At 44.4% G+C, this 24822-nt stretch overlaps 1 protein-coding gene across 1 annotated transcript; it reads left to right on the top strand.

Moving 5' to 3' along the window:
* The first annotated feature begins 4398 nt into the window (after positions 1 to 4398).
* Mcur1 (mitochondrial calcium uniporter regulator 1) lies at positions 4399 to 24556 on the top strand. Its single transcript, XM_051194369.1, has 9 exons — positions 4399 to 4876; positions 11355 to 11474; positions 13934 to 14037; positions 14550 to 14651; positions 16068 to 16109; positions 17141 to 17212; positions 20061 to 20114; positions 22060 to 22174; positions 23864 to 24556. The coding sequence occupies exons 1-9, from the start codon at positions 4531 to 4533 to the stop codon at positions 23917 to 23919; spliced, it is 1011 nt and encodes a 336-aa protein (XP_051050326.1). The 5' UTR covers positions 4399 to 4530; the 3' UTR covers positions 23920 to 24556.
* Positions 24557 to 24822: the final 266 nt, after the last annotated feature.

A 24822-nucleotide genomic window follows, 5' to 3' on the forward strand; every position in this document is an offset into this window, starting at 1 on the left:
TGCATTATCTGTTCCCAAGCATATCAGTGATAAAAGAAAGGAAGGAAGGTAGCAAGCAAAGAAAGGTCAATCAACAGACCATTAGACAAAGCAATAGATTCTTGCCTAATAAAGTGTTGATTCCTGGACATCCAAGTATCCATTTTCTCACTTATCTTTATGTCTAACTGGTTGCTCTAGAAGATACAAAACATTAGAGTTTTATTTACAGGTGTGATATATGACATCTCTGCCACATCTCACAGTGTTTAGTGAGACATTGCACGTGTAAATCATAATTCTTTACCTTAGTGACCAGATAGACAGTGGACACTGAATGCCAAAACTACAAATAGCATTTCAGTATAAAAATATTCACAATGGTTGCACAACATTTTTGAAATATTAAATAGAAATATCGACTTGGAATCATTTTGATCATTGCAATAATTTGGTCTTTCAATAAAAGTTTTCAGATTTTTAATAGAAACATATGTAATTCATTAAAGTAATGTAGATGTAAGCGTTTTCTGCATTTACTTGATGTTTTTGATGTACATATGTAGCACGAGTTCTAATCGGTCTTAATAACAAAAGCCTGGAGTCAGATATAGGGGCAAATGCTGAGAGATCAGAGAGGAGCAAAGCAAAGCCACCTCTACCTCACTGGCTTCCCAGCAGAAAAGAGGGCGAGTTCCTGTTTCCTCCCACCTATATTCCGTTCTCTGCCCAGCCATCTCACTTCTTGTCTCTCTGTCCCGATCTCCTCCAGACCTCTATGGTTAGCTAGAGGCAAGCTCCACCCTCTGATCTTCAGACATGCTTTATTTTTACAAGATATCACCACATAGATATTTCAAATTTTGTTCATCTCCCGCCACACACAAGACAAGATTTCTCTGTATAACAACCCTGGCTGTCCTGGAACTCACTCCATACACCAGGCTGGCCTCAAACTCACAGAGATCCGTCTCTGCCTCCCATGTGCTGGGATTAAAGGTGTGTGACACTACACCCAACATTTTGCTCTACTTTTTATGCCATAGTCTTTTAAGGATTCTCTAGTCAAAGATAACAAATTGTGTGAAATTTTTCATAACATAGTCATTTTGCTAAAATAAAGGAAAGAAAATTAATTTATGGAATAGACACAAATAAGCCTTTACTACCCCCACGCCTCCACCAACTTATTCTGTCCCTCATTGTCATATTCACTGTTTTTAACATTGTGATACATTTTAGCCAGAGAAAACCCAGAGCTCTTATGTACTCTCTGTCAGCATGTAACTGTATTTGTCCAGGAAGAGGGCAAAATACATCTCCCTTTCTTCCACTTTTTTTTTTTTTTCCCTCCGTAAGACAGAATTTCTCTGTGTAGTTTTATGGACCAGGCTGGCCTCGAACTCACAGAAATTCATCTGCCTCTGCCTCCTTCCTGAGTGCTGGGTTTAAAGGCATAGACCACCACCACCACCAGGCTCGGTCTTTATTTTTAACCCAGATACATTATAATTCACACAAGTTTCTTGAAGACAACATATTGTTAATTCATAGTTCATTTTTCTTTACTTTTTTGTGGTCATTTTTAAATTTGCATTAGCCTATTTTAATTGAATTAATCAGTTTATTTTTAATTATTTCTTTCATTTTTGAGGATTTTTTAAAAAATGCTTTAATCCATGCTGACCATCTCTGATCTCCCTGTTCATCCCTTTATTTTGTAATTGCCCTGCAATACATCCATAAACACTGAAAACTCCACCAGTCAGTGTTATTACACTTTCCAAAAAGGGGCGAAAAACATGCAAGCATGTCGAGGTTGTAAAACAACTGAAAATCCTATCCTATGGCAAGAGAGAAAAAGAATGTGGTTCCCTGCGAAAGAACACTTCATCGGTATCTATAAGGTCCAATTACAATCACCATATGATTAAGCAATTTGAGTTTTAGATATTTTCATAAGACAGTTTAAGACATGCCCACACAGCGATTTACTCATAGTAACCCCAAACTGGAAACAGACCAAATGACAGTCAGTAGTAGGGTGGATACTTGGTCATTATTAGTCATACAATGAGTAGTATTTAATGATGAGAGTAGCTACTGAGTGAGCATAGATGACTTTCACAGATACTACACTGATGTCAGACAGGAAGTGGGAGGAGTTAGACACTAGGCCACGCTTGTTGCAGGGTTCCACTCCAGTCCAAGAACCAGTGAAACTAGTCTGCAGTGGTTGAAATCAGAGCCCTGGGGGCTTCTCCCTGGGTTGCTGGGTGATTTGGGAAACAGGAAAGGACTGTTCCAGAGAAATGAAAATGCCTAGGTCTTATTTGGGTGGTATATGCAATTGTTAAATACAATTGTTGAGCATATAAAATCTGTGTGGACTTTAATGTTTGAAAATTGTATTTCAACTTCAAAGGCTCAATTTTAAAAATGTGTTTGTGCCACTTTTATGTAACATGTCTCTAACATTGTACATTTGTTTGCCCACCTTTTCAATCACAAATCATGACACATTATCTCTCCCTCTACACACACACACACACACACACACACACACACACACACACACACACCTATCATGTGTATTCTACACTAGTCTTGAATTTGCTGTGCAGCCAAGAATGAGCATGAGCTCCTGATGCCCCTGCCTCTCCCTCTGGAATTCTGGGACTTCAGGACTGCACCATTGCATCTAACCTTTCCTTTGCTCGTGAATTAAATTAACCTATATGAAATTACCAAATGTTCAATAGTTTTGACCTATAAAAATAAAAGTTCTTAAGTCTAAACTGACAGGTTTTTTAAATGTTTTGGGGTTATTTCCTTAGATTACAGTTTCAGAGGTGAGTGTTGAGCAAAATACTCCTACCTTCCATTGCCTGTCATTCTACAAATTGATATTCTAGCTTTTTGAGTGTCTGGCTTGTACCTCACTCTTAATTATTTGCATTTTGTAGTTACTTGCACATCTTCCCATCTTTTTAACACACTATACTGTCCAGCATCGGACTAAACACATTCTGCATCAGCATGTGTACCAGTGACAGCCTTTAACTAAAACAGCAAAAGCAAAATAAACAACAACAAAAACCACACCAGCTAATTACTAATCACTCCAAGAAAACAACCCTTAGGTCTCATACTTGAGACAAGCACACTAAAATGCCTATTTAACATATCAAAGTGGGCCTGGCAGCCAGGTTCTCCCAGAATCCCTCAGTGCTTACCTGCTACTGGGTCCTTCTGGCTGACACACCTACCTGCTTCCAGAACTCTCCATCCCAGGGCCTGGGCTGCCCTTCCTCCAGATGTCCTTTCCTATATAAGCCAGCCATTCTGGGTACCTGCCCCTTTTTCCTCCACCCTTTACACTCCTGACATTCCCCTCTCTCCTCCCCCTTCTCCCCACTGGGCCAGGCTCAAGGTCTTGTTCAGTCTGGACTCTCCCAGAAGTCTCTGCCCCTCCTCCACCACACCTAGGAGCAGTCTTGTACTCCCTTTTCTGTTTCTTTTTTCTTTTTTTTTTTTTTTCCCAATCAACAACAATGCATTTTCTCTCTCTCCTAGCATGGTGCCTTGTGTGTTTTACTCATTCATTCAACAAACTTTTTCAATTTTACGCAAAGGACCAGTAGCTGTAAAGTGCGACAGTCTTTCAGAAAGTTCTGAACTAAACACCTGTTTCAAGTGTCTCTTTCTCGTCCCAGTAGTCTAATTTAATATTCATACTCCAGGTTTTATGTTTACACAGTAGGACCTTCTAACGTGTGCGCTCTAATCTAAAACAAAAAATAAAGCCTTATGTGGTGATGTATACCTTTAATCCCATCACTCTGGAAGCAAAGCCAAGGCTACATAGTGAGACTTTGTCTCACAAAGCAAAACTGAAAGTTTAGCTGTGTGTTGACTCTGCAAGCATAGTTCCCTATGCCCTGTGAGTAATTCCTTAAAACGCTACACTAGGGAATTTGAGACCCGGGTAGTTAATGAACTCTAAACCAGTCAGTGGCCAAAGACTTTACAGCTCTGCAAAGGACAAAGGAGTCATTAATATTTCTTAGAGACAACGGCGCAATGAAAATGTACATGGTTGCAGCAGAAAGCACAACGTAATTTTCTGAGTATCTCCACGATAAACAACCATGACTTCCTGCAGCGAAAATTGGCTAAGATACCTCTTAACCCCTGTGCCAGAGACTAGGTCACCTCAGGCCTCAGTAAAAGGACGAGGGGCGTGGTAACGTAAAGGCCGGCCCCGGAGAGGGTGTGACTACGGACCAGACCCGGCATGGGGCATGGCTAGGACAGCCACACGAGGGGAGTAGTTATATGGGGCTGGAGAGGGGCGTGGTCAGGGAGGGGCTAAACGAGGTTCTTGGCTATGGGATGGGGCGTGGCAACGGCGGACTACCGCGCCCGCCGCCCTCCGGCAGGAAGGGGCAGGTCTGCGCCCCGGCCCCACGCTCGCTCCCGCGGCGACTTGTGGTCGGGGCCGCGCGGGAGCGACATGCCTGCGCGCCCGGGCCTGTGACCCGCTCGGGGATGGACAGCAGCTCCGTGGCGGGCGAGCGATCGAAGCACACGCCGGGCCGTCAGCGGCTCCTGCCCTCCCGCTGCGGAGTGTCGGCGCGCTCCGGCGTCTCCCCGCTGCCCGGCGGACGAAGCTGGCTGAGACCTCGCGGACGGGCCGCCCGCGCGTCCCCACTGCTGCTCCTCCTGCTCGTGCCCTCCCCGCGCCTGGCCGCCACCGCCCCGCGTAGGACGCTGGCTGAGCGCACGCGCCCGGGGCACGCCGTCCCCGCGGCCGCGCTCTGCGCCCGCAGGAACGCGCAGGGCCGTCTGGCGCTGGGCGCCGGGCGTGTGGCCGCCTTGGCGAGCAGCCGAAGAGGTGAGGCAAGCGGGAGCACGGGTCACCTAGGTGGCGGGGCTCTGTCCACGCCCGGGCGAAGGTTCGGAGCGCAGAGCTCGCGTGGCCGGTCACCCGCTGACACTCATGCTCGGGTCTGCCCCGGATCACCTGTTGGAGCCAGGGAGACGTGGGGAAAGTGCTGGATGTGGGTGCCCAAGCGTGCAGGTCCGAAGGGCGCAGATCCCGGAATGAAGCGATGGCACTACGCTTTGATTTGATTCCAAACTGTATTGATTCATTCATGGCCCGCGGTCGCCCATTCTGTACCTGGCACTTTACTAGCTCTTGGGGGTAATTAGTTTAACAAAATATTTTCTTTCTGGAACCTACTTCGCGCAAGATATGCAGAGTGTATGTGTGTTTTGTATATGCATAGGTACTTCAATGTACTAATTTAACAGATACTATAGAGAAAAATAGAGACCTCCGTTTGTGCATTTAAATTAGGTGACAGAAGTCTGAGTTCTTGAAGAAGGGGAGTTACATCACTGAAGTGCGTAAGATTTTGCAAGTAAACTATAGCTGGATTTTGCTTCAAGTAAATACCAGATAAAATCTTATCGTGCTGGCTAATCAGAAAACGTGGCATAATTACAACTTGGGTAACGTGTTTCTGTCCATTAGTAGCCATCCACACCCATGCTTTGGTTTTCTGTATTGTTCAATGAGTATTGCCGGCATCTAAAATTTAAGAATAGCTGTGGCTAGGGAAGAAACTGACAAATAGTTTTGAAAAATGAATGAATGATGCTTTACATGCAGATAGGCGAGTGAGCAGTGAGCTTTGTATCAGTCTTAATAGAAATTATGAGTTGGAGGTGGGTCTGGCTTCTTATTTCTGTGCCTTGCCTTGCTATGTGCTATTTTGATTTGTTTTGTTTTGAGACGGGGTCAGAACTTGGTAGCCCTGGCTGGCCTGGAACATTCAGTGATCTCCTGCACCTCCCAAGTGCTGGGATTAAAGTCTAGACTACCAATTATACTGCTTGCTGCACTTTTAACAAGCGGTGGCCTTCCAGTTTGTTTGCTTTTTTAAAATTTACGATTTTGGAGCAAAGGAAGAGGTCCTTTCTTACTGCATTAGCAAGAAGGTACCATTTTAGTGTCATTCTTCAGTGAGACATAAGGATAGATGTTTTTTGTTTTGTTTTGTTTTTTCAAGACAGGGTTTCTCTGTATTGCCTTAAAGCTTGTCCTGGAACTAGCTCTGTAGACCAGGGTGGCCTCGAACTCACAGAGATCCACCTGTCTCTGCCTCCTGAGTGCTGGAGAGATGCCTTTGTGCTGGAGAGAAGTCCACATTAGATAGATCCATTTCAGGTTGTTGTACCTTAAACATTTGCAGTTGGCTTCTCATCTGTTCAAGGTTAACTTTGGACTTATTTTGTAAATACGGGTTTTAACATCCTTCTGCTATGATGAAAATCTCCAGAAAAGAGAATTATGTGTTACATTCTAATACACCTCAACTTACTGGCTTCCTGCTGTGGTCCCTGAGAATTCGGAACTGCTATATCCACACTGCTGTCATTTGACAGAGAACATGGCGGCATTCCCTTCCCTCAGCAGGAGTGGAATGCCAACTGAGAAGTGGCCAGCCCTTTTCCCTACTTTTTAGAAGACAGCTTTCTTGAAATAAGCTTGCTATTTCTAGTTCCAGTTGTTTTGAGAAAAAGAAAAAAATGTAAGTATACAAATCACTACTAGCTCTAGCATGGAGAAGTGAGTGTCTGGGGACTTGGCTCAGGGGATAAAATACTCAAGCAAGGAGGACCAGAGTTCAGATCCCCAGAACCCACATAAGTACTTGCATAATGATCTGCCTGTCATTACAGCAGTCAGAAGGTGCTGTTGGGGCAATCTTTAGCCATATCCACAAGTATAGACTAAAGTTTCTGTCCCATCCATCCCATAGCTGTATAGTCCCAAATAAACACACAGAGGCTTATATTAATTATAAACTGTCCTGGACTTAAGGCTTCTTATTGGCTAGCTCTCTTAATTATTAAGCTATTACTATTATTAATCTGTGTTTCTCTATATGGTCTTGGCTTACTGGTGATGCCCAGGCCATTCTTCCTCAGTAGCTACATGGTATCTCCCTTGCAACCCACTCCCTGTCTTCCTTTTCCCAGCATTCTCCTAGTCTGTTAGCCCCTCCTATACTTCTTGCCTGGCTATATTATATCCTGCCTGTCCATTGGCCATAACTGCTTTATTCATTAACCGACAGGAGAAACATATATTCACAGCATACAAAAGGACATCCCCCATCACATGAGTTCTGGGTTCAATTGAGAGACCCTGCTTGGCTGAATAAGACAGAGATTAATCAAGAAAGATGCTAGATATCAACTTCAGGCTTCTACAGGCAGGCAGGCATATGAATGCAAATACATGTTCACACATGTGAACTAGCTACCATTCAGGTGCGGGGAATAGATGGGAATCCTCTGAAAGAGCAACCAATGTCCATAATTGTTTAGCTTTCTCTTCAGTCCCTGTTGTGATTGCTTTTGTTCTGCTGTGTGGATATGGTGTTGATTTGTAAATCACAAGAGTTGCCTTCTTATTGGACACAAGGAATTGGGGACTAGAATGACCCTGTTATACGCTCTACACTCATGTTTTCAAGCACCTCCGTCTATGAATGTTCCAGCAGAGGTCTACGATGAGTGAGATGGGCTAGGAGGACTCCTGGAGCAGCACTTTCATTCATAAAACACTGTTTTTAGAGATAGGTCTGCTTTACGTTAGACAGACCTTTTAGGAGCTAGGGGTGAGGCAGAACAGGTCTCGTAATACAGCCCAGGCTGTCCTCAAACTCCCAATGTAGCCAGGGATGACCTCAAACTCCTGAACTTCCTGCCTTTTCCTGAATGCTAGGATTTCACGTGTACATCATCACATTTGGTGTTGAGCACTGATTCCAGGCCCTTATATACACTGAGCAAGCATTTGACCAACTAAGCCTCATCCTCAGCCCCAGATGTTCTTGCTGTTACCTTATAGAGCTGCCTCTAGTCCTGAACTAGAGATGAATGGTGATGGAAAAGGCTCAGGGTGATGTGAGTTCTCTCACATGAACATGTAGACAACCTAGTGTCATAGTCTAGACCCTAGATGTTATTATAGTTTCATTACAAAGCATAAAATTATTCCTGGCTTGCTGTCTAGAAGGTGCTCTGATGGGTGCTAAAAATGAAAACAATGAATCTGGCTGCTTCTAGGCCATGTGGACTACTGGATGATGCAGTTGTGGAAATACAGTATTAAATGCTGTACCGAGGCTTCCTGTGCTGGCTTGAGAACTCCGGTAAAGGAGTGAGCAACACCGGTACAGGAGCCAGCAACAAAGCCTGTTCTTTGTCTGTGTGGAGGAAATAGACACAGTTTGTGCTAAAAACATAACAGCTGGGAAAGGTAACATCCTCCTTGAAGCACTAAGGGCCCATTTTTACCATCAGATGCACGGGCCCTTACATTTTATCTTTGTGGTGCAGCAAACATTGCTGACACATTGTTGCAGCTGTTGTTCTCAGCTGGATACTCACCAGGAGCACAGCTACTTCTTCCCACGTGACGGTGACCGGTAGTCCAGGATGGCTGCTGAAGGCCACAGAGAAACATCAGACCTGTGGGGTCTTACCCACACTACCTTGAAGGTTTGAAACTAGTGGTCCACCCGCTTAAGTGTTTTTCTGGTCATCAGGGAGGCCTGCGAAAGAAACCCTTTCATCCCTAAGTTCGTAACGGATCCTCTCTACTCTCCACAATAGCTGGTTGCACTGCAGCTGCACCGTGCCCAAGTTAGAAGAGTAAAGGCAAACATGTAGTGAAATTTCCATGAACCTAAAGGTCTATAACTTGAACAAAAGTTCTTTATTTTTACTTGCCCTTTTTAATAAGAAATTATTGGGTTTAAACACCTTTTCTTGACAAAATTAGATGGCTCAGCATCTATGTAAATGCCAGGCAAGGCTACCTGTATCGTAACCTTGCTGTGAAGGGGGAGCCATGAGGATCAATCATTTGTTCACTGCTCATCTAGCTCCAGGTTCACTGAGAAACCTTGTCTCAGGAAGTAAGGCACAGAGTGCCAACAGGGCATCAGACAGCATCATCTGACCTCCAGGCACTTAGTAGGGGCACAGTCCTGTACACACACACACACACACACACACACACACACACACAAGAATTGGTGGTGCCAGGTGGCAGAGGCAGGAGGATCTCTGAGTTCAAGACCAGCCTGGTCTACATAGAGAGTTCCAGAAGAACCAGAGCTACGTAGACCCTGTCTCCCCACCCGCAAATGTTACTCTAATTTAAAAACAAAACTTGTAGTGGTTGATGAAACACAATAAGCCAGGGGAATACCACAATGTGCTTTGCTCTCTGCATTAGATGAAGACTTTGAAATCAAAGTTTACAGGATGGGTTGGATCTGTGATCTCAGAACTTAGAAGGCAGAAACAGGAGGATCTTGAGTTCAGAGTTAACCTGGGCTACTTAGTGAGTCCAAAAATGGCAGGAAAGGGAGGTAAGCTGTCTGTGGAGTAGGGATTTAAGTGATTAAAAAATAATCTTCAAAACCAGCTTAGATTCAATGAGGAAGTCTGGATTTTCCTCCCCCTTCGGGAAGTTCTAGCCAGACCAGTTAGATAAGAAAATGAAACAATAGGCATCCAGACTGGAAAGCAGAAGTAAAGCACTCCCTCCCAGATGACGTGGCCTTGGTCGTGGAAATGCTAGGGATGCCCTGAACTGCTAGGAAAAGTCCAATCGGCACCAATAAGTGCCGAGTCAGGCATATATTTACACACTGAAGTACACACTCTGGAAGTAAAAGTGAAACGGGTTCATTCCAGGGACATTCTGAAAGACCTTAATTAACCCTTACCAATAAGCTTGTGAAAGTTCACAAAGCACAGGCACTCAGAAAACTGTAGAACATGATTAGAGCAAAGACCTAAATCAATGGAAAGATGTCTTGTGTTTATTGATCTGAATAACTATATTCCTAAGATGACAGTACCCCCTAATTGAGTCACAGAAAATCTCAGGACCTCTTTGCAAAACAAACAAAAAATACTTATTCTAAAATTCATAATAGCCTAACAATCATGACAACAAAATCTACTTTGTCACGAGGAAGGCAGAGGCAAGTGGATTTCTGTACATTCAAGGCCAGCCTGGTCTACAAAGCAAGTTTTAGGATAGTCAGACTTATACAAAGAAACTCTAACTTAAAGAAAGGAAGGAAGGAAGGAGTACTTGCTGTTCTAAAGAATGTGAGTTTAATGCCCAGCATCCACATGGGGTGGCTTACAGCTGAGTTGTTTGATTATGACAGGGTCTCCATGTTGTCTGGCTGTCTTAGAACTCTGTGTGTATACCAGGCTTCAAACTTACAGAAATCCCCCTGCTTAGGCCTCGAAAGTGCTGGGATTAAAGGTGTGTGCTTCCACACCTGGCTATAAATACTTTCTTTTTTTTTTTTTTTTTTTTTTTTTTTTTTTAAGTAGACAATGGGCTTAGACATTCCTCCAAAGATACTCAGATTTCCAGTAAGCATGTGAGAATATGGCCAACATTGTTAGATAAAAGAGAAAAGCCACAAGATACTATTTGTACCCATGAGGGTGGTTATAATTTATAAAACAAACATCACAGCAAGTAGCAGTGAGGATGTGAACAAATTGGGAGCCCCTTTGGCTGCAAGTAAACAAGAAAATTGGCGATGCCACTTGGGAAAAAAAATCTGGCAATTTCGTAAACAGTTACCATATGACCCTGCAGTTCTGCTCCCAGCGACACACTCAAGAGAACTAAAACAGTGTCCACAGGGTCATTCTTGAGAGCCATGAACTGCAAACTGTGGGATTGCAGGGCAGTGGCATGCTATTCAGCAACACAGAAATAAAGTGCCGGTGCACCCAGCACACTCTGCAGCGTGGATGACCACTGACCATAATGCCAAGACCACATTGCATGACTCCATGCATATGAACTCTACGGAGTAGGCAGACAATAAGATGGAAAACAGATTTCTGGTTGTCTAAAGCAGTGGTGGAGAGTGGGGAAGAAGGTTGAGTGTGGTGGCTCAAGCCTGAAATCCCAGGACGTGGGAGACTGATGAGGCAGAAGTTTCACTGTGCGTCTGAGGCTAGTTAGGGCGCTGCAGTTTGCTCTCTGCAGAATGAAACACTGTTTCAGACAGTAGGGACAAGATGGGGTACTGGCTGAAAGATACAGTTTCTACTCAGGATGGAGAAAGTTGACCGCAGAGATGAGTGCACAACTCTTAAATATACAAGAAACAACTGAACTTTATGCATGAAATGGGTTGGTTCCATCATTATGTGTGGATTCTGGTACTGTAAAAGTGAGTGGCATTGAGTGGCTTTTGTTTCCTGCTCAGACTGATAGTGGCTTCCTTTCTCTTCCCTTCTAGACCTAAGCCTGTCTGCTGACTCCCGGCAGCTGGAACATAGAAAGGGCAGCTTGCCCTCTTCCGTGAGTCGAAAGCTCTACTTTGACACCCATGCTTTAGTGTGTTTACTTGAAACAAATGGTAAGCCCCGCCCCACCCCGCCCCGCCCCTCCGCTCCCCAGTCTTTGGCTGCGCATTGGATCAATGCAGCTCTTCTCTGCTTTGCTTCCTTACCTTTCCGGTGTTTCTCTTTCGACTTCTCAGCCTTCAGAAAGTTTTTGGTTGGTGTTCTCATTTGCTTTTTGTTGCTGTTGTGAGCACCAAACAGGTTGGGGGGGGGGGGGGGAAGGGTGTTTGGCTTACAAGTTAGGGCCATGATTGAGGGAAGTGTGACCTGAGCATCCTGCAGGAGTTGTGCTTACTGACTTACTCCATAGCCTGCTCAGCATGCTTTCTTAAATAGCCCAGGCCCACTTGTCCAGGGATGGCACTGCCCACGGTTGCCTTGGCCATCTCAGAACAATTAGCAGTTCAAAAATATCCCCAACAGACATGCCCATGGGGCGTGGAAGCAGTTCTTAGGTTAAGTTTGTTTCTTCTTCCCAGGTGTGTGAAATTGACAGCTGAAGCCAACTAGGACAGAGAGCCTGTTTTTTAAGTTCACTTTTTTTTTTTTCCCCTTGGCTTGGGGACTTTTTTTGAGAGAGACACTTAAGTATTTATATATCCCAGGCTGGCCTCAAACTTACTGTGTAGCTGAGGGTGACCTTGAATTTGTGACACCCCGCCTCCTTGGGATTACAGATGGTGCCACCATGCACAGTTCCTGCAGGTCTGGGGAACTGCTTAGTTCCTGCTGGGTACGAACCTGTGCGTCGAACTGCTCCCCCCACACCCTACCTTGATTAAGGAAGCCTTTTTACTTTATCAATACAATTCGGACAGCGCATTTTGGAATTTATTGATGGTTTTTTGTTCTTGTTTTGTACTTTGGGTGTTTTTGGGGGGTTGGCTTTTTAATTTTTTTACATACATTTACTGTGTGTAGTCCGAGAGGAGCGTGGTGAAGGGAGGTGAGGGTTCTGGTAATAGAATTCATGTCATCAGTGTTGACACCAAGTACCTTTAAGCTGGGAGCCATATCATCTGTCCTGTTTGGGATTTTTTTTTTTAATTTGTTTCCTTTTCTTTTTTAATTGTTAAAATAATTTATTTATATTCGTGTGCATTGGTATTTTGCGTGTGTGTGTGTGTGTGTGTGTGTGTGTCTGTCTATCTGTCTGTCTGTGTCAGGGTGTCAGATCCCCTGGAACTGGAGTTACAGGCAGTTGTGAGTTGCCATGTGGGTATTGGGAATTGAACCCAGGTTCTGTGGAAGAACAGGCAGTGCTCTTAACCGCTAGGCCGTCTCTCCAGCCCCCTTTTTTAAATTTTTAAGATTTGTTTTATTTTTATTTACGTATGTGGGGAGGGTACCTTCAGAAGCCAGAAGCTTCAGATCTCCTGGAGCTGGAGTTACAGATAGTTGTAAGCTGCCTGTAAAGGGGGCCGGGTACCAAACTTAGATCCTTCAGAAGAGCAACAAGTTCTCTTCACATGACTTTAGTTCCCTAGTACCCACATAACCCTCCAGTCATCATGATGCGCCTGTAATTCCAACACTGGGAGGGGAGACAAATGAGCTACAGAGCTTGCTAGCCGGCCCATATCCCTGAGTCAGCAAGCTCCAGGTCCAGTGAGAGACCACACCTCAACAAAAATAAGGTGTTGAGTGACTGAGGAAGACCCTCAGCTATCCCCCCTGATTCCACATAAGCATTTATACATCTCACACATACACCAACCGAAAAGGTTGCCTTGATACAAGTGCTGGTCACTGAAAGTACACCTGGGACACAGTATATGATCTTATAATTAATATTCAGAGAAATATGCTGCCTACAATTCTCTATTATAAGGCACGTATATTCTCAAAACCAGGTTTTGAATTAACATAGAGTATGCCTTTGAAATAAACATGTCTGTGTTTACATCACCGAGTTTATTTATCCAGGTATATACATTTGTGTTAGGTGGGCTTAGCAACCTCTATTGGGCAGACAGATACCCGGATTCTGAGAAGCCCCGCCTCCTCAGCTGCTGTGTACCCGCCCATCTGTACCACAGACTGAAGACCCCCAAAGATCCTTTTGCATATTAAATGCAGTAATGTACATAGTGGTCTTTGGGAAGATGGTCAGACACTGTGTAATAGTTTGTTCAGCTTTTCTCATTGAATGGAACAGCAGGCCTTTCCCACCAAAAACATCTTCCAGCCTAGAATTTAAAAGAAAAGAAGGATGGCATATAAAGTGTTTTGATAAACAGAACTGTTCTGTTTTTCTTGATTTGGAACCTGAGGATGGCGTTAGAGATGGCCACTCAGGAGTTTCCTTCTGGCCAGGGTGGCAGATGTGTCTGTCACAGCCTGTAGGCCTGTCTCACTCTCCCGCCACACCATTCTTTCTTTCCTCTTCCTTCAGAATTGAGGAAACACGTGTTTTCCCGCATCTTTGTCTGCCTTTTCTTCTGAGTCCGGTTGTTTCTGTGTGTTTGTCCAGGGTTTACCACTCAACAAGCAGAAATCATTGTGTCTGCATTGGTCAAGATCACAGAGACCAACATGAACATCGTCTACAACGATATGGTCACCAAAGTGCAGCAGGTAACGTGGGCAGGGTGGGTGGGCACACTGGCAGTCTGAAAGGAGAATATTACTCGTCATAAATACTCCAGCAGCTTTTTGGATACTGCTCCACGGAGAAGTGTGTGGTAATTGTAACCATAGTTCAGAGGCAAAGATCATAACAAGAATATGTCAGCACAGACATTTAGTTAGTTATTACAGGCTTGTGCTCGGATGTTCATTGTGTCAACATGACTATTCAGGCACGCTCACGTTAGTGACGGGAGATGTGGCCAGAACTGTAGGTGACAGCATCGTGTTTGTGAGTGCGGCCTCTCTCCCTCTAAGCTGTGACTCACTTGCGTTTGCTGTGGATGATGAGTGTCCTTCTTATTCTCTCTCCTTATCCTCTCACTTTGGAGCAGAGGGCGCCCTTGCCAGTCCCTCTTTACCCCCACTCTTGTAGCTTCCTTTTAGCCATCTCAGCAGGCGGAGGTGAGAAGTGAGTTTAGGGGCCTGACTAGAGTCCATGTTTGTTTGTCTTTTCCTAGGAAATCACTCTTCAGCAAATAATGTCTCAGATTGCTAACGTGAAAAAAGATATGGTCATCTTGGAGAAGAGTGAGTTTTCAGCCCTCAGAGCAGAAAATGAGGTAAAACTGTGCAGCCTCTCTAACATTCTCTGTTAAGACATTGAGCTGCACACACCCAGAAGGGCACAGGAAAATTACTCACAGCAATGGGCCAGGGTTTGCATAGCTGAGTACATCAAGATGTGAACATTGCTAGCCCTGGTGACCCTGCCCAGGCCCCTTCCAGCCCCTCCTCTCGAGAGGAAAACAACCCTGGCTGGTTAATCTTCCACTGGTTTTGCCCATTCTAGACTTCTGTTTGACGGATGCATGCAGTGTGCCTTGCAATGACTGAGCCTTTAGTTGTCATTGTCTATGGCATTATATTACTGTGCACATCATCCTAGTATAGTGGACATAGGATTTTTTTTTCCCCAGTCTGCAGGGTTAGGAATAGATAGTTCTACAAAATGCTCCTTCCCTACCAAAAATAAATACGTAGATAAATATTATTTCTTTTTAAGCTTTTTTATGTTAATGTCTGTGGGCTACTTGCATGCACTGCCCATGGAGGCCAGAAGAAAGTGTCAGATCATCTAGAATTGGAGTCTCAGGTGGTTGTAAGCAGCTGTGTGGGTGCTGGGAACCAAACGTGAGTCCTCTATAAGAGCAATAAGTGCTCTTAACCACTAAACCATCTGTCCGGTCCCCAATTTTTTATTACATATATGTGTAATGAATGCGTGTGCGTATGCATATATGAATCCACAGCATGCTTGCTTGTGGGGCTGGTTTTCTACCACCTTTCCGTGGGATTTGGGGGTAGAATTCAGGCTGACAGGCTTGCAAGACGAGTACTCTACCCACTGAGCCGTCCCACCAGCCCATTTCTGCCCCTTTAAAGTGTGGTGTATGGCTTAGGGAAGGTTTTTTGCACCTTGCTTTCGGCTTCAGTCTCACTGAAGTCCTGTAAAGGAGTCATTTGTTGCCTGAGGAACTCACAAGGTTGGCTTTGAACACAGCTTGTAGAGGGCAGAATTGTTTGAAAGAAAAAGCCAAGGAGGAATTACAAAGAAAACAGGGTCCCTTCAGACAAACGTGTGCCAGGGTTGCTCCTCACTTGATGTGATCCACAGGGAGTCAGGCTGTTTCCCAGTCACTGCCATCATAGGATGACTATAAATGGGGCATTTGTTTGTTTAGTTGTTTGGGTTTTTGGTTTTTTGAAAGAATCTTATGTAGCCCGGGCTAGTGTTCTACTCAGGAAATAGCCTAGGCTGGTCTCAAGTCCATTGCACAGTCCTTGTGGCCCAGTGTCTCAGTGCTGAGATTGGAGGCTGCACCCCGCAGCCAGCTCAGGTAGGTCTGAGTTTAGTGGTGTGTGGTAAACTTGGGGGTGGGGGGGTGGGGGGTTGGTGAACCTGTACCTGAATGTTTGCTGTGATGTTTTCCCTCTGTCACATGTCCTTGACTTTTTTCTCTTTACTCTGCTTTTAGAAAATAAAACTTGAACTACACCAGTTAAAACAGCAAGTGATGGTAAGTTCTTTCCTGTCCTCAGGCATGTATGTAATCATATACGTTCATTTATAGATAAGATCTCACACATACATTGTGTGTGCTGGAGAACACAACTCTAGAATTTGTGTAATATATTTCAAAGCACACATCAGGTGTTGTATCAGTTACCCTTGCCTATGGCCACATTCGTCAAGGAAACGGTGTTGTAGGAGGATATATTTCTCTCTCTTGAGATAGGTCTCAGCCTGTGTAACTCCAGCTTGGGATCTCCTTCTGTCTCCTGAGTGCTGGGTTGATAGCCTCTGCCCCCAGGCCTGGTTAAATCATTGTAAATCAAAACTGTTCTAAAACAGCTATGTGGGTCCCTGGGGCCCTTCTATGAGAGGGTGACTTTGTAGGATTCCATGTGGGTTTAGATGCTTGCTCACCCAGCTGGTGACTTTGTAAAGTAGGAGATAACAGTGGAGTTAGAAAAAATTTTGCTGAGTCTTAGTGAGAAAGCTTTATGTAGCCAGAGTTGAATATTTGTCCTCTGGTCCATCTTTTTTTGTTGTTGTTCGGTTGGTTGGTTGGTTTGTTTTTTGACAGGCTCCAAAGATAGCTTTGGAGGCTATCCTGGAACTAGCTCTTGTAGACCAGGCTGGTCTGGAACTCTCAGAGATCTGCCTGCCTCTGCCTCCTGAGTGCTGGGACTAAAGATGTGCGCCACCACCGCCCGGCTCCATCTTTGCTTTTGAAAACAGCCTAAAGAATTTTATTCACAGATTCCAATAGGGAGGTCGTGAGAGTCTTGAGGTTAGAACAGCTGAACCCCACCAGGCTGATGTTCAGTTCAGAGCGCATTATCTGTGCAGATAACTGGGAGGGCCAGACACAGAGCTGGCTTAAGAGACAGTTGATCCTGAGTCTCTGTCCCCAAGGCCTCTGGCATGTCCCTGGGCTGGCTCCCTTGGGATAGACAGTGGGCAGTGCCCAGTTTAAGCCCTCAGGAGGTTCAGATTACCTACACTGGCTTCTTCATTCTCTTTGTCCCCCTGCCCTCTGACCAGGATGAAGTCCTCAAAGTCCGGACAGATACCAAATTAAACTTCAATCTAGAGAAGAGCAGAGTAAAAGAATTGGTATGTTCCTTCATTAAAAGTAAATTATTAATTTATGTCTCTTTAGAATGGAATGCTTGTTGAACTCTTAATCTTTCATGCAAGATACAAATTTTAGACACTCATCCATTTATCAGAGATCATAACTTCATTTTAAATTTTAATTACATTTTAGATCAGACTGATCAGACTTAAATTTGGTTTCAAAAGTAACATTTAAATTAAAAAGTTGTTCAAATTGAATTTGAGTCTTTTATTTCAAAGGCACTAGATTATGTTACATAGATGTTAGTCTATCTTAATCTTAATCTATTTAATACTGGTTTAATCCCCATGGTCCCTAACTTTCCAAGAGTTCCTGATTTTCTGACTTAGGTAGTATTATTATTACATTAAATTCTACACTGAATTGGTGATGTATTTCTGCATTGTCTCTTAGATACTAGAGTAGCTGTGGGTTTCAGTGGATGTATTGTCGGGTTGCTCTGGCAGATTCTTATTTCTCATTTTAGCAGTTCTGGGACTCAGACTCTGGGTGGTGCTACTTTCTAGTGTGATGCCACCGAGCCACGGGTACCCCCTACCCTCACCACGTTCCTCCTGGGCTACAATTCCCACCACTGAGCCACTGAACCCCACCCCACGGTCCTCCTGGGCTACAGTACCTGCCTTTCTCTGTTGACTATTTAACCTGTCTAAATCCTCCCATCTTTTTGCTCAGACCCTTGTTAGCTTAAGTAATGTAAGAAGGCAACTTTCTGACTTGTGGCATAAGAAAACCAGGGCATGTGGAGCATGTTTGCACTCAGTCAGAAATGGACCCCGGGCGTTAGAGCCCACATAGCCCTTCATGCTCATCACTTCTCAGTGTGTCTTCTGTCAGAGTATGTCACGGTGACACATGAAGCTAATACTGCAGCTCAGACCAGTGTGTAACTGTATCTAGAACTGCTCTTGGACTTCAGAGGTTAAGTTGAGCTTTGTTATACAAAATAAATGCTGAGCCCATTGGCTGTTTTTAAAATCCTAGGATCCCTTTCAGTCATGAAGATCCAGCGGCCAGCATATGGAAACCTTCTGTGACCTCTTCGGCTAGGTTTTGCTGCAATTCATTTAGTTTAGGAAGGTAATAGCGTGCTTATGTAAAACCAAGCCGGAAAGAAATACATCTCAGAGATTGGGAGCTGCAGGGCCTGAATATGGATGAAAACCTCTGAATGTATAGGATTTGCTGAATGAGGAAGTCGGCTCTGGCAGAACTGCATGGTACCCAGTAAATATGAGACAGTGCATTAATGCAAATGAGGGTTTGACTTTCTTCTTGGTAAATTAAAATATTAATTTCAAATTGAATTTGGGCTGGGGTTATGTCTCACTGGCCAAACACTTCTTTAGCTTGTGTGAAACCCTGAGTTTGATACCCAACTCAGCCAACAAAAATTAGCTATGGTGATATTTACCGCCAATTACCATAGCAGCATAGAATACTGCAGTTCTGGAGTTCCAGGAGCTAGGGCCACAGAAATGTCATTTTAATAATGGTGACAATGTCTGGATGTAAGCCTTTCTTTTGCCTGTGGATTTGTTATTACTACTAAGCTTAAAGGTGTACAGAACATCCAGCTCCACTCTGCCCTCTGGTGGTGATGTGGTGAATGGCATGGATCTGAACCAGCTTATGTAACAGTTAGGGTCCTGAGTCACTAGGCTGGTTACTTAAGGATTCCAGAGTCTGGGGATGAATTTTTACTTCTGACCACTGAATTACTACATTCTGTTGCTCCAGTAGTTTGAAGACAACATTTTATGGCTAGAAATTTTCTAGGGACTTTAGGCCACTATCATTTTTCCTGTTAACAGTGTTAAGTCGTAAATGTTCATTTAAACTACAGGTTGCCATTTGCTCAATTAAATACTAATGTTCATTATTATGGAAACATGTCTGATTTTTATTATGTTGTAAACAGAGCTGTACTAAATCTTTTTACCACCATTAATAGCCAGAGGCTTTGAGAAACACTGGGCTGCTGTTTACCCACAACAGAGCTCTTCAGGTCATTGTTGTTAAGACAGTTTGTGATGCTTTGCTGTGTCTCTTGTATTTATGTTGTGCTTTATAACAGTAGCATATCTTGTTACAGAATCATATTTCTTCAACTGTCTTTTCCTAATGTTATGTTGTTCCTATTACTCCTATCGTATCAGTAATTCTGTCACATTTGTAGTTAAGGGACCATCGTTTCTAAATTAAACTGGTGTCCCCTCCCCTTTACTAGCCCTTACAGATCCAAAAGCTGTTCTAATAGTGGGCAAGACCCAGGGATATCACAGCTAAGAGATAACGTGAAAGAGCAGAGAGGTGGAAAGGGGCCATACATCAAGTGTCTTGGTTTCCTTTCTGTTGCTGTGGGAAACACTGACTCTAAGAACAACTTGGGGAGGGAAGGGTTTATTTCAGACTGTAGCTTGTAATTCATCATCCAGGCAAGTCAGGGCAGAGACCTGGAAGCCATGGAGGAGTGCTACTCACTGGCCTGTTCCCCATGGCTTGTTCAGCCTGCTTTGAGTTTCTAGACCATCGGCAGAGCGAGGGAGGCCCACCCACATCAAATCAAGAAGTTGCCCCAAGGTCAGTCTGGTGGGCTGTTTTCTCAGTCCCAAAGGACTCTGGCTCGTTTTGAGTTGATCTTAAAGCAGCCAGCACAACCAGTGGTGTAAATGAGAAGGCTCAACTCCAAAGAGCAGTAGACTGCAGAGATGCAGGGTTACATGTTCTGTTAGATGCTCTGGGAGGCAGTGAGAACGGACCGTTTAACTCACCGGAAAGATGGCGGACTAGACGCTAACCTGTGCTGCATGTTTGTTTCAGTATTCATTGAATGAGAAGAAGATGCTGCAACTGAGGACAGAAATGGTGTCCCTGGTAAGGACTGAGGCTGCCTTTGCGGCCATTCAATTCATCTTTGCTTCTCCCCGTGCGTGACTTTGGGGGTTAGCCACTGTCTGACCTGTTAACAGGAGGATGTGTCCATTTAGTGTGGGACTCTCTTTCATTGTGGTAAAGCGTATGTAAGAATCGCCATTATAACAATCTTGTGTGCATAACTAATTCAATACAATGTTTTGAAGATTTGCTGTGTGTGTGTGTGTATGCAAGTGCCTGTGGAAGCCAGAAGAGGTCATTAGGTCCCTGGAGTTACAGGAAGTTGTAAGCTGTCCAACATGGGTACTGGGAACCACACTCCAATCCTTTGGAAGAACAGCAAGTACTCTCAACTACTGAGCCAGTTCTCCATCTCCAGTGTCATTTATTCTTCAAAATTGAAACTTTTTTTTCCTTGGGAGAGGTGTACAACTATGCATATACCTGTAGGGGTCAAAGGTCAGTATCAAGTATCTGCCTGAATAGCTATCCCCCCCCCCCACTTCTATTTTGAGACAGGGTCTCTCACTGAACCTGGAGCTCAGCAACTAGCTAGACCAACTGGCCAATGAGCTCCAGGATCCACCTGTCCACCTCTCAGCCCTGGAATTACAGGCACACACCTCCACACCTGACCCATCTCTCCGGCCCCCAAAACTCTCTCCTTCTCTCTCTCTTTTGGTTTTTCAAGGCAGTGTTTCTCTGCATAATTTTGGAGGCTGTCCTGGAACTAGCTCTGTAGACCAGGCTGACCTCGAACTCACAGAGATCCTCCTGCCTCTGCCTCCTGAGTACTGGGACTTAAAGGCATGTGCCACCAACATCTGGCCCAAAACTGTCTCTTAAATCCTAGTTCTCTACCCCTCCCCCCAGCTTCAGAGACCTGCTCTCTCAGTGTCTACTCGGTGACCGACAAATGACAAAATATAAGACACTCTAATTTAAGGCATGAATTAATTGCTCTGTGTGTGTGTGTGTGTGTGTGTGTGTTTCTGTATATGTTACATATATACATAGCATGAACATAACTTATAGGATAGGGAGATACCCATATTGTGTTGTGCTGCAGGACCTTCCATGGGATACAAGGATCTTTATCTAGAATGACTTCATTTCCTTATTATTTACCTGCATTGGTGTTGGTAAGAAACTATTGGCAGGCTGATGTCTGTGAGTTTGAAACCAGCCTGGTCTATAGGGCACGTTCCAGGATAGGCGGAACTACACAGAGAAACCCTGTCCTGAAAAAAACAAAAAGGAAAAAAGAAACTTCTTGTCCTTGGATTTTTAGTAGAACATTCCCGCTGTTTTTATGCTTTAGCATGACAACCAGAATCATTGCCCACTGAGGGTTAAATGTGTAGTCTGGAGTTGTCCTGTGTTTGGAGGACATTAATCAGCCCCTGGTAGCTGAGCCTTGTGTTAATAAAACACTTGGTGTTTGACCTGGGAGAGACAACAGCCTGAAAAGATGGGGCTAGAAATAGCACTGAATGAGCCCTGTGATGTCAGATCTAAGGCCATGTTCGTCTCTCAGCAGAACTTTTGTGTCCACTGTTGCCTGCAGGGGTTAATAGGGACTAGACATTGCTACCATCAAGAGCAGGCCAGTGTCATAACGCCACAGCACGTAAAGCTGTCTGGCTCTCAAAAACTTTGCCATATAGATTATTATCTTTGATTCTCTGAATAGCTCTTCTGGAGGCAAGACCAATGGTGAGTTGTTGGTTTGTTCTGTTTTTAATCCCTTTTTCCAAACAGAATGAAACTGAGACAGGAGATGTTAAGGGCCCTGGACAGTGCAGTATGGCCTGTGGATAGCAGAGTCAAGACTGAGCTCTCGATCCGGGACTGCACGCTGCTGAGAAAGAGCTCTGGGTCAGAGCACCAGGGAACAGATCAGCACGCACAGACCCTAATGTTCTCAACCTCTTTGCTTTCAAAGCACGCCCAGCAAGACAGAGCCCTGACCCAGACAGACAGGAAGATAGAAACTGAGGTGGCTGGCCTCAAGACCATGCTGGAGGCGCACAAGCTTGACACGATCAAATACTTAGCAGGTGAGATGCTTTGCTGAAAACAATGTGTTCAATGTGGTTCATAGAATAGTCGGGCAGGGAGCACTGGCTGATGCCGCCTCCTCCTGCTTTAACATCGTTTTTGTGGCAGTACATCCTGCAGTTTCCAACACAAGCCTCTTGTAATTGGCATTTTTTTTCCTTAGTAATAAAGATACTTCTGTACTTTATAATTGATGAGTCCTTAAATTTGACAGAATGCTAACCTTTCTCTGTAAGGCATACAGGTTTTTCTGCCCGCCGCCTGGTATTGTCCTGCTGCCACGCCGCCAGTCCCAAATAATACACAGAGACTCTGTATTTGATACAATACTGTTGGCCCGGTTACTTGTTTCTTATTGGCTAGCTCTGCCTTTAATTATTAACCCATTTTTGTTGATCTATGTATTTTTCTTACCGGGGAGCCGGCGGCATACTGCTTTCTTCAGACTCTCCATCTTGGCTCCTACTTCCTATTTCCTCCTTGTCTCCTAGTCCCTCCTATCTTCCTTTCCTATTGGCCAACAGTGCTTTATTATTAACCAGTATGAGAAACATATACAGAATGACATCTCCCATCATTTCTCTATGGTTTGGGGGTTTCGGTGAAGTTCAGCACAGGGAGTAGCCCATAAGTAGAAGGAAAGGCCTTTGATTTGTGGCCATCTTGCTCCATCGGTAACACTTGGAGAGGAGTACCCATGTGTGTACCTGAAGAGACCAGAGGATGACATGGCTTCCCTACTCTGTCACCCTCTACCTTGTTCCCTTGAGGCAGGATCTCTGAACCTGGAGCTAAGCTGAACACAGAGAGGGAGAGAAGGTGTGGGTGGGTGGGGGAAGTTGGGGTTGTTGCATGCACAGCTTTTTTATATGGATTCTAGAGATTCAGACTCCGGTTGCTCTCACTGAGCCATCTCTTCAGCCACAGGACAGTCTAGTTAAAAAGTTACTTTTGCTTTTGTAATTTTTAAGCCAAAGAAGGAATATTTTTGCATTAAAAAAAAAAAACAACATTGCTAGGGGGTTGAAGAGACCTCTCGGTGTTTAACATCACTGTTTGCTTGTGCAAAGAACCTGGGTTCAATTCTCAGCACCCACATGGCAGTTCACAACGGCCTGTAACTTCAGTTCCAGGGGAATCTCATGCCTTCTTCTGGGCTACATGAACACTAGGAGGCATGTGTATGTTGCACAAACATACATGCAGGCAAGCACTCATCTGCATACAATTAAAAAAATAAATAGTTTTAAAGATCACTATTTCAAGTCAGTCTTAATGTTTCAGAATAATCAAGCGTTTTAAAGTTACAGCGATATTTAACAGTGAAATTTTGCTCCTCATGTGGACGTGCATAGCGCACATGCATGTACTTTGATCCTACAGTTGTTGGGATTCTAACTTGGATTGGAAGGTTTTGCTGAGTCCTGGACAAGTTTGTACCTGGTAAAGATGCTGGCTGCCGGGTGGAGATGTGTTTTTGGAGTTCTTTTAACAAACAGTGTTTCATGGATTGCCACCCTTTGGTACACTGTATCCAGGTCTTGACTGGCACAAGGAGAGGGAAGAAGTACCTGTAGCCTGGCATCCCTACTCACTCAGTCCTGACACCTGGTACCTGACATAGTACAAAAGGAAATCCTGAAAGTGATTTAGGGGGCTAACAGCACTCTTGGTTGTTTGTCTTGCAGGGTCTGTGTTTACGTGCCTAACGGTAGCTCTGGGATTTTACCGCCTGTGGATATAATAAAGTGTCTATTTAAAGAAATTTCCATTGTTTTGCCTTAAGAGTACCAGATTGCTGTCCCACCTACCCCACCAATCCTTTTTTTCTTTCCTTGTTTCACATTTTAATCCTAATTTGACTTCATGAATATTATTTATTTCTGTGCAAACTGTGGATCCATAACCAAGGTGAAGAAGTCGGGATTTCTGTAATTATTCTTCAGAGCTCCTCTCCTTAGTTGGCTTTTGGACCAAGCAGTGTGGACCACGATTTCAAGACTCTGTTCAAGCAAACCAATGGACTTGGTCTAACCTGCAATATACGACAAAAATAAGTACTAGTAGAATCCTCTACAGCTTTGCCCGTAGTTTGTAATGTGGAGAGCTTGGGAACTCATTTTGAAGACAGAGTAGCTTTAAATCTGAAGAGTCATTGGAAGTCAACCCAGAATACCAGCTCTGCTCTGCCTCATGAGCAGCCGCTCCCCACACAGCCCTGCTTTCTGCATAGCAGCTGCAGTGTTAATGATGCTGTGCTGGTGCACCTTAGGGGCCTTTGTCTTTGGGTTTTCATTGTCTTAGTAACATTGCTGCTGCTGTTGTTGTTAATGTGCCTTGCACCTGGGAGTCTTGGTACCTAATGAAGCTCTGTAATTCTAGCACAAGTTCTTTTATTGCCGCTGCTCACAACCGTGTTTCTGGTTCTGAGACAAGGTCATGCTTATTCAGCCCAGGCTGGCTTTGAACTCAGAGTCCCACGTCGGCGCCACCATGCCCACCCTCTTTCCCCTTTAGAATGCTGACTCCCTTCCCCCCCCCCCCCCCCGGTTCTTTCTTTCTCTCATGCTGTGGGAGTTTAACACTACTCTCGTGGCATTACCTCCTTAGAAAACTTAGAATTCTTAGACTGAAACCCCGCTTCAGT

The sequence above is a fragment of the Phodopus roborovskii genome, unplaced genomic scaffold (assembly GCF_943737965.1).
Source record: "Phodopus roborovskii unplaced genomic scaffold, PHOROB, whole genome shotgun sequence".
NCBI classification, from domain to species: Eukaryota; Metazoa; Chordata; class Mammalia; order Rodentia; family Cricetidae; genus Phodopus; species Phodopus roborovskii.

Bases quoted from the DNA above. Each gene is read 5' to 3' on its own strand.
- Mcur1 (XM_051194369.1), top strand. From the start codon at position 4,531: ATGGACAGCAGCTCCGTGGCGGGCGAGCGATCGAAGCACACGCCGGGC. The intron at 14,038-14,549 runs GTAACGTGGGCA...GTCTTTTCCTAG, and splicing joins TGGTCACCAAAGTGCAGCAG to GAAATCACTCTTCAGCAAAT. The intron at 22,175-23,863 runs GTGAGATGCTTT...TTTGTCTTGCAG, and splicing joins CACGATCAAATACTTAGCAG to GGTCTGTGTTTACGTGCCTA.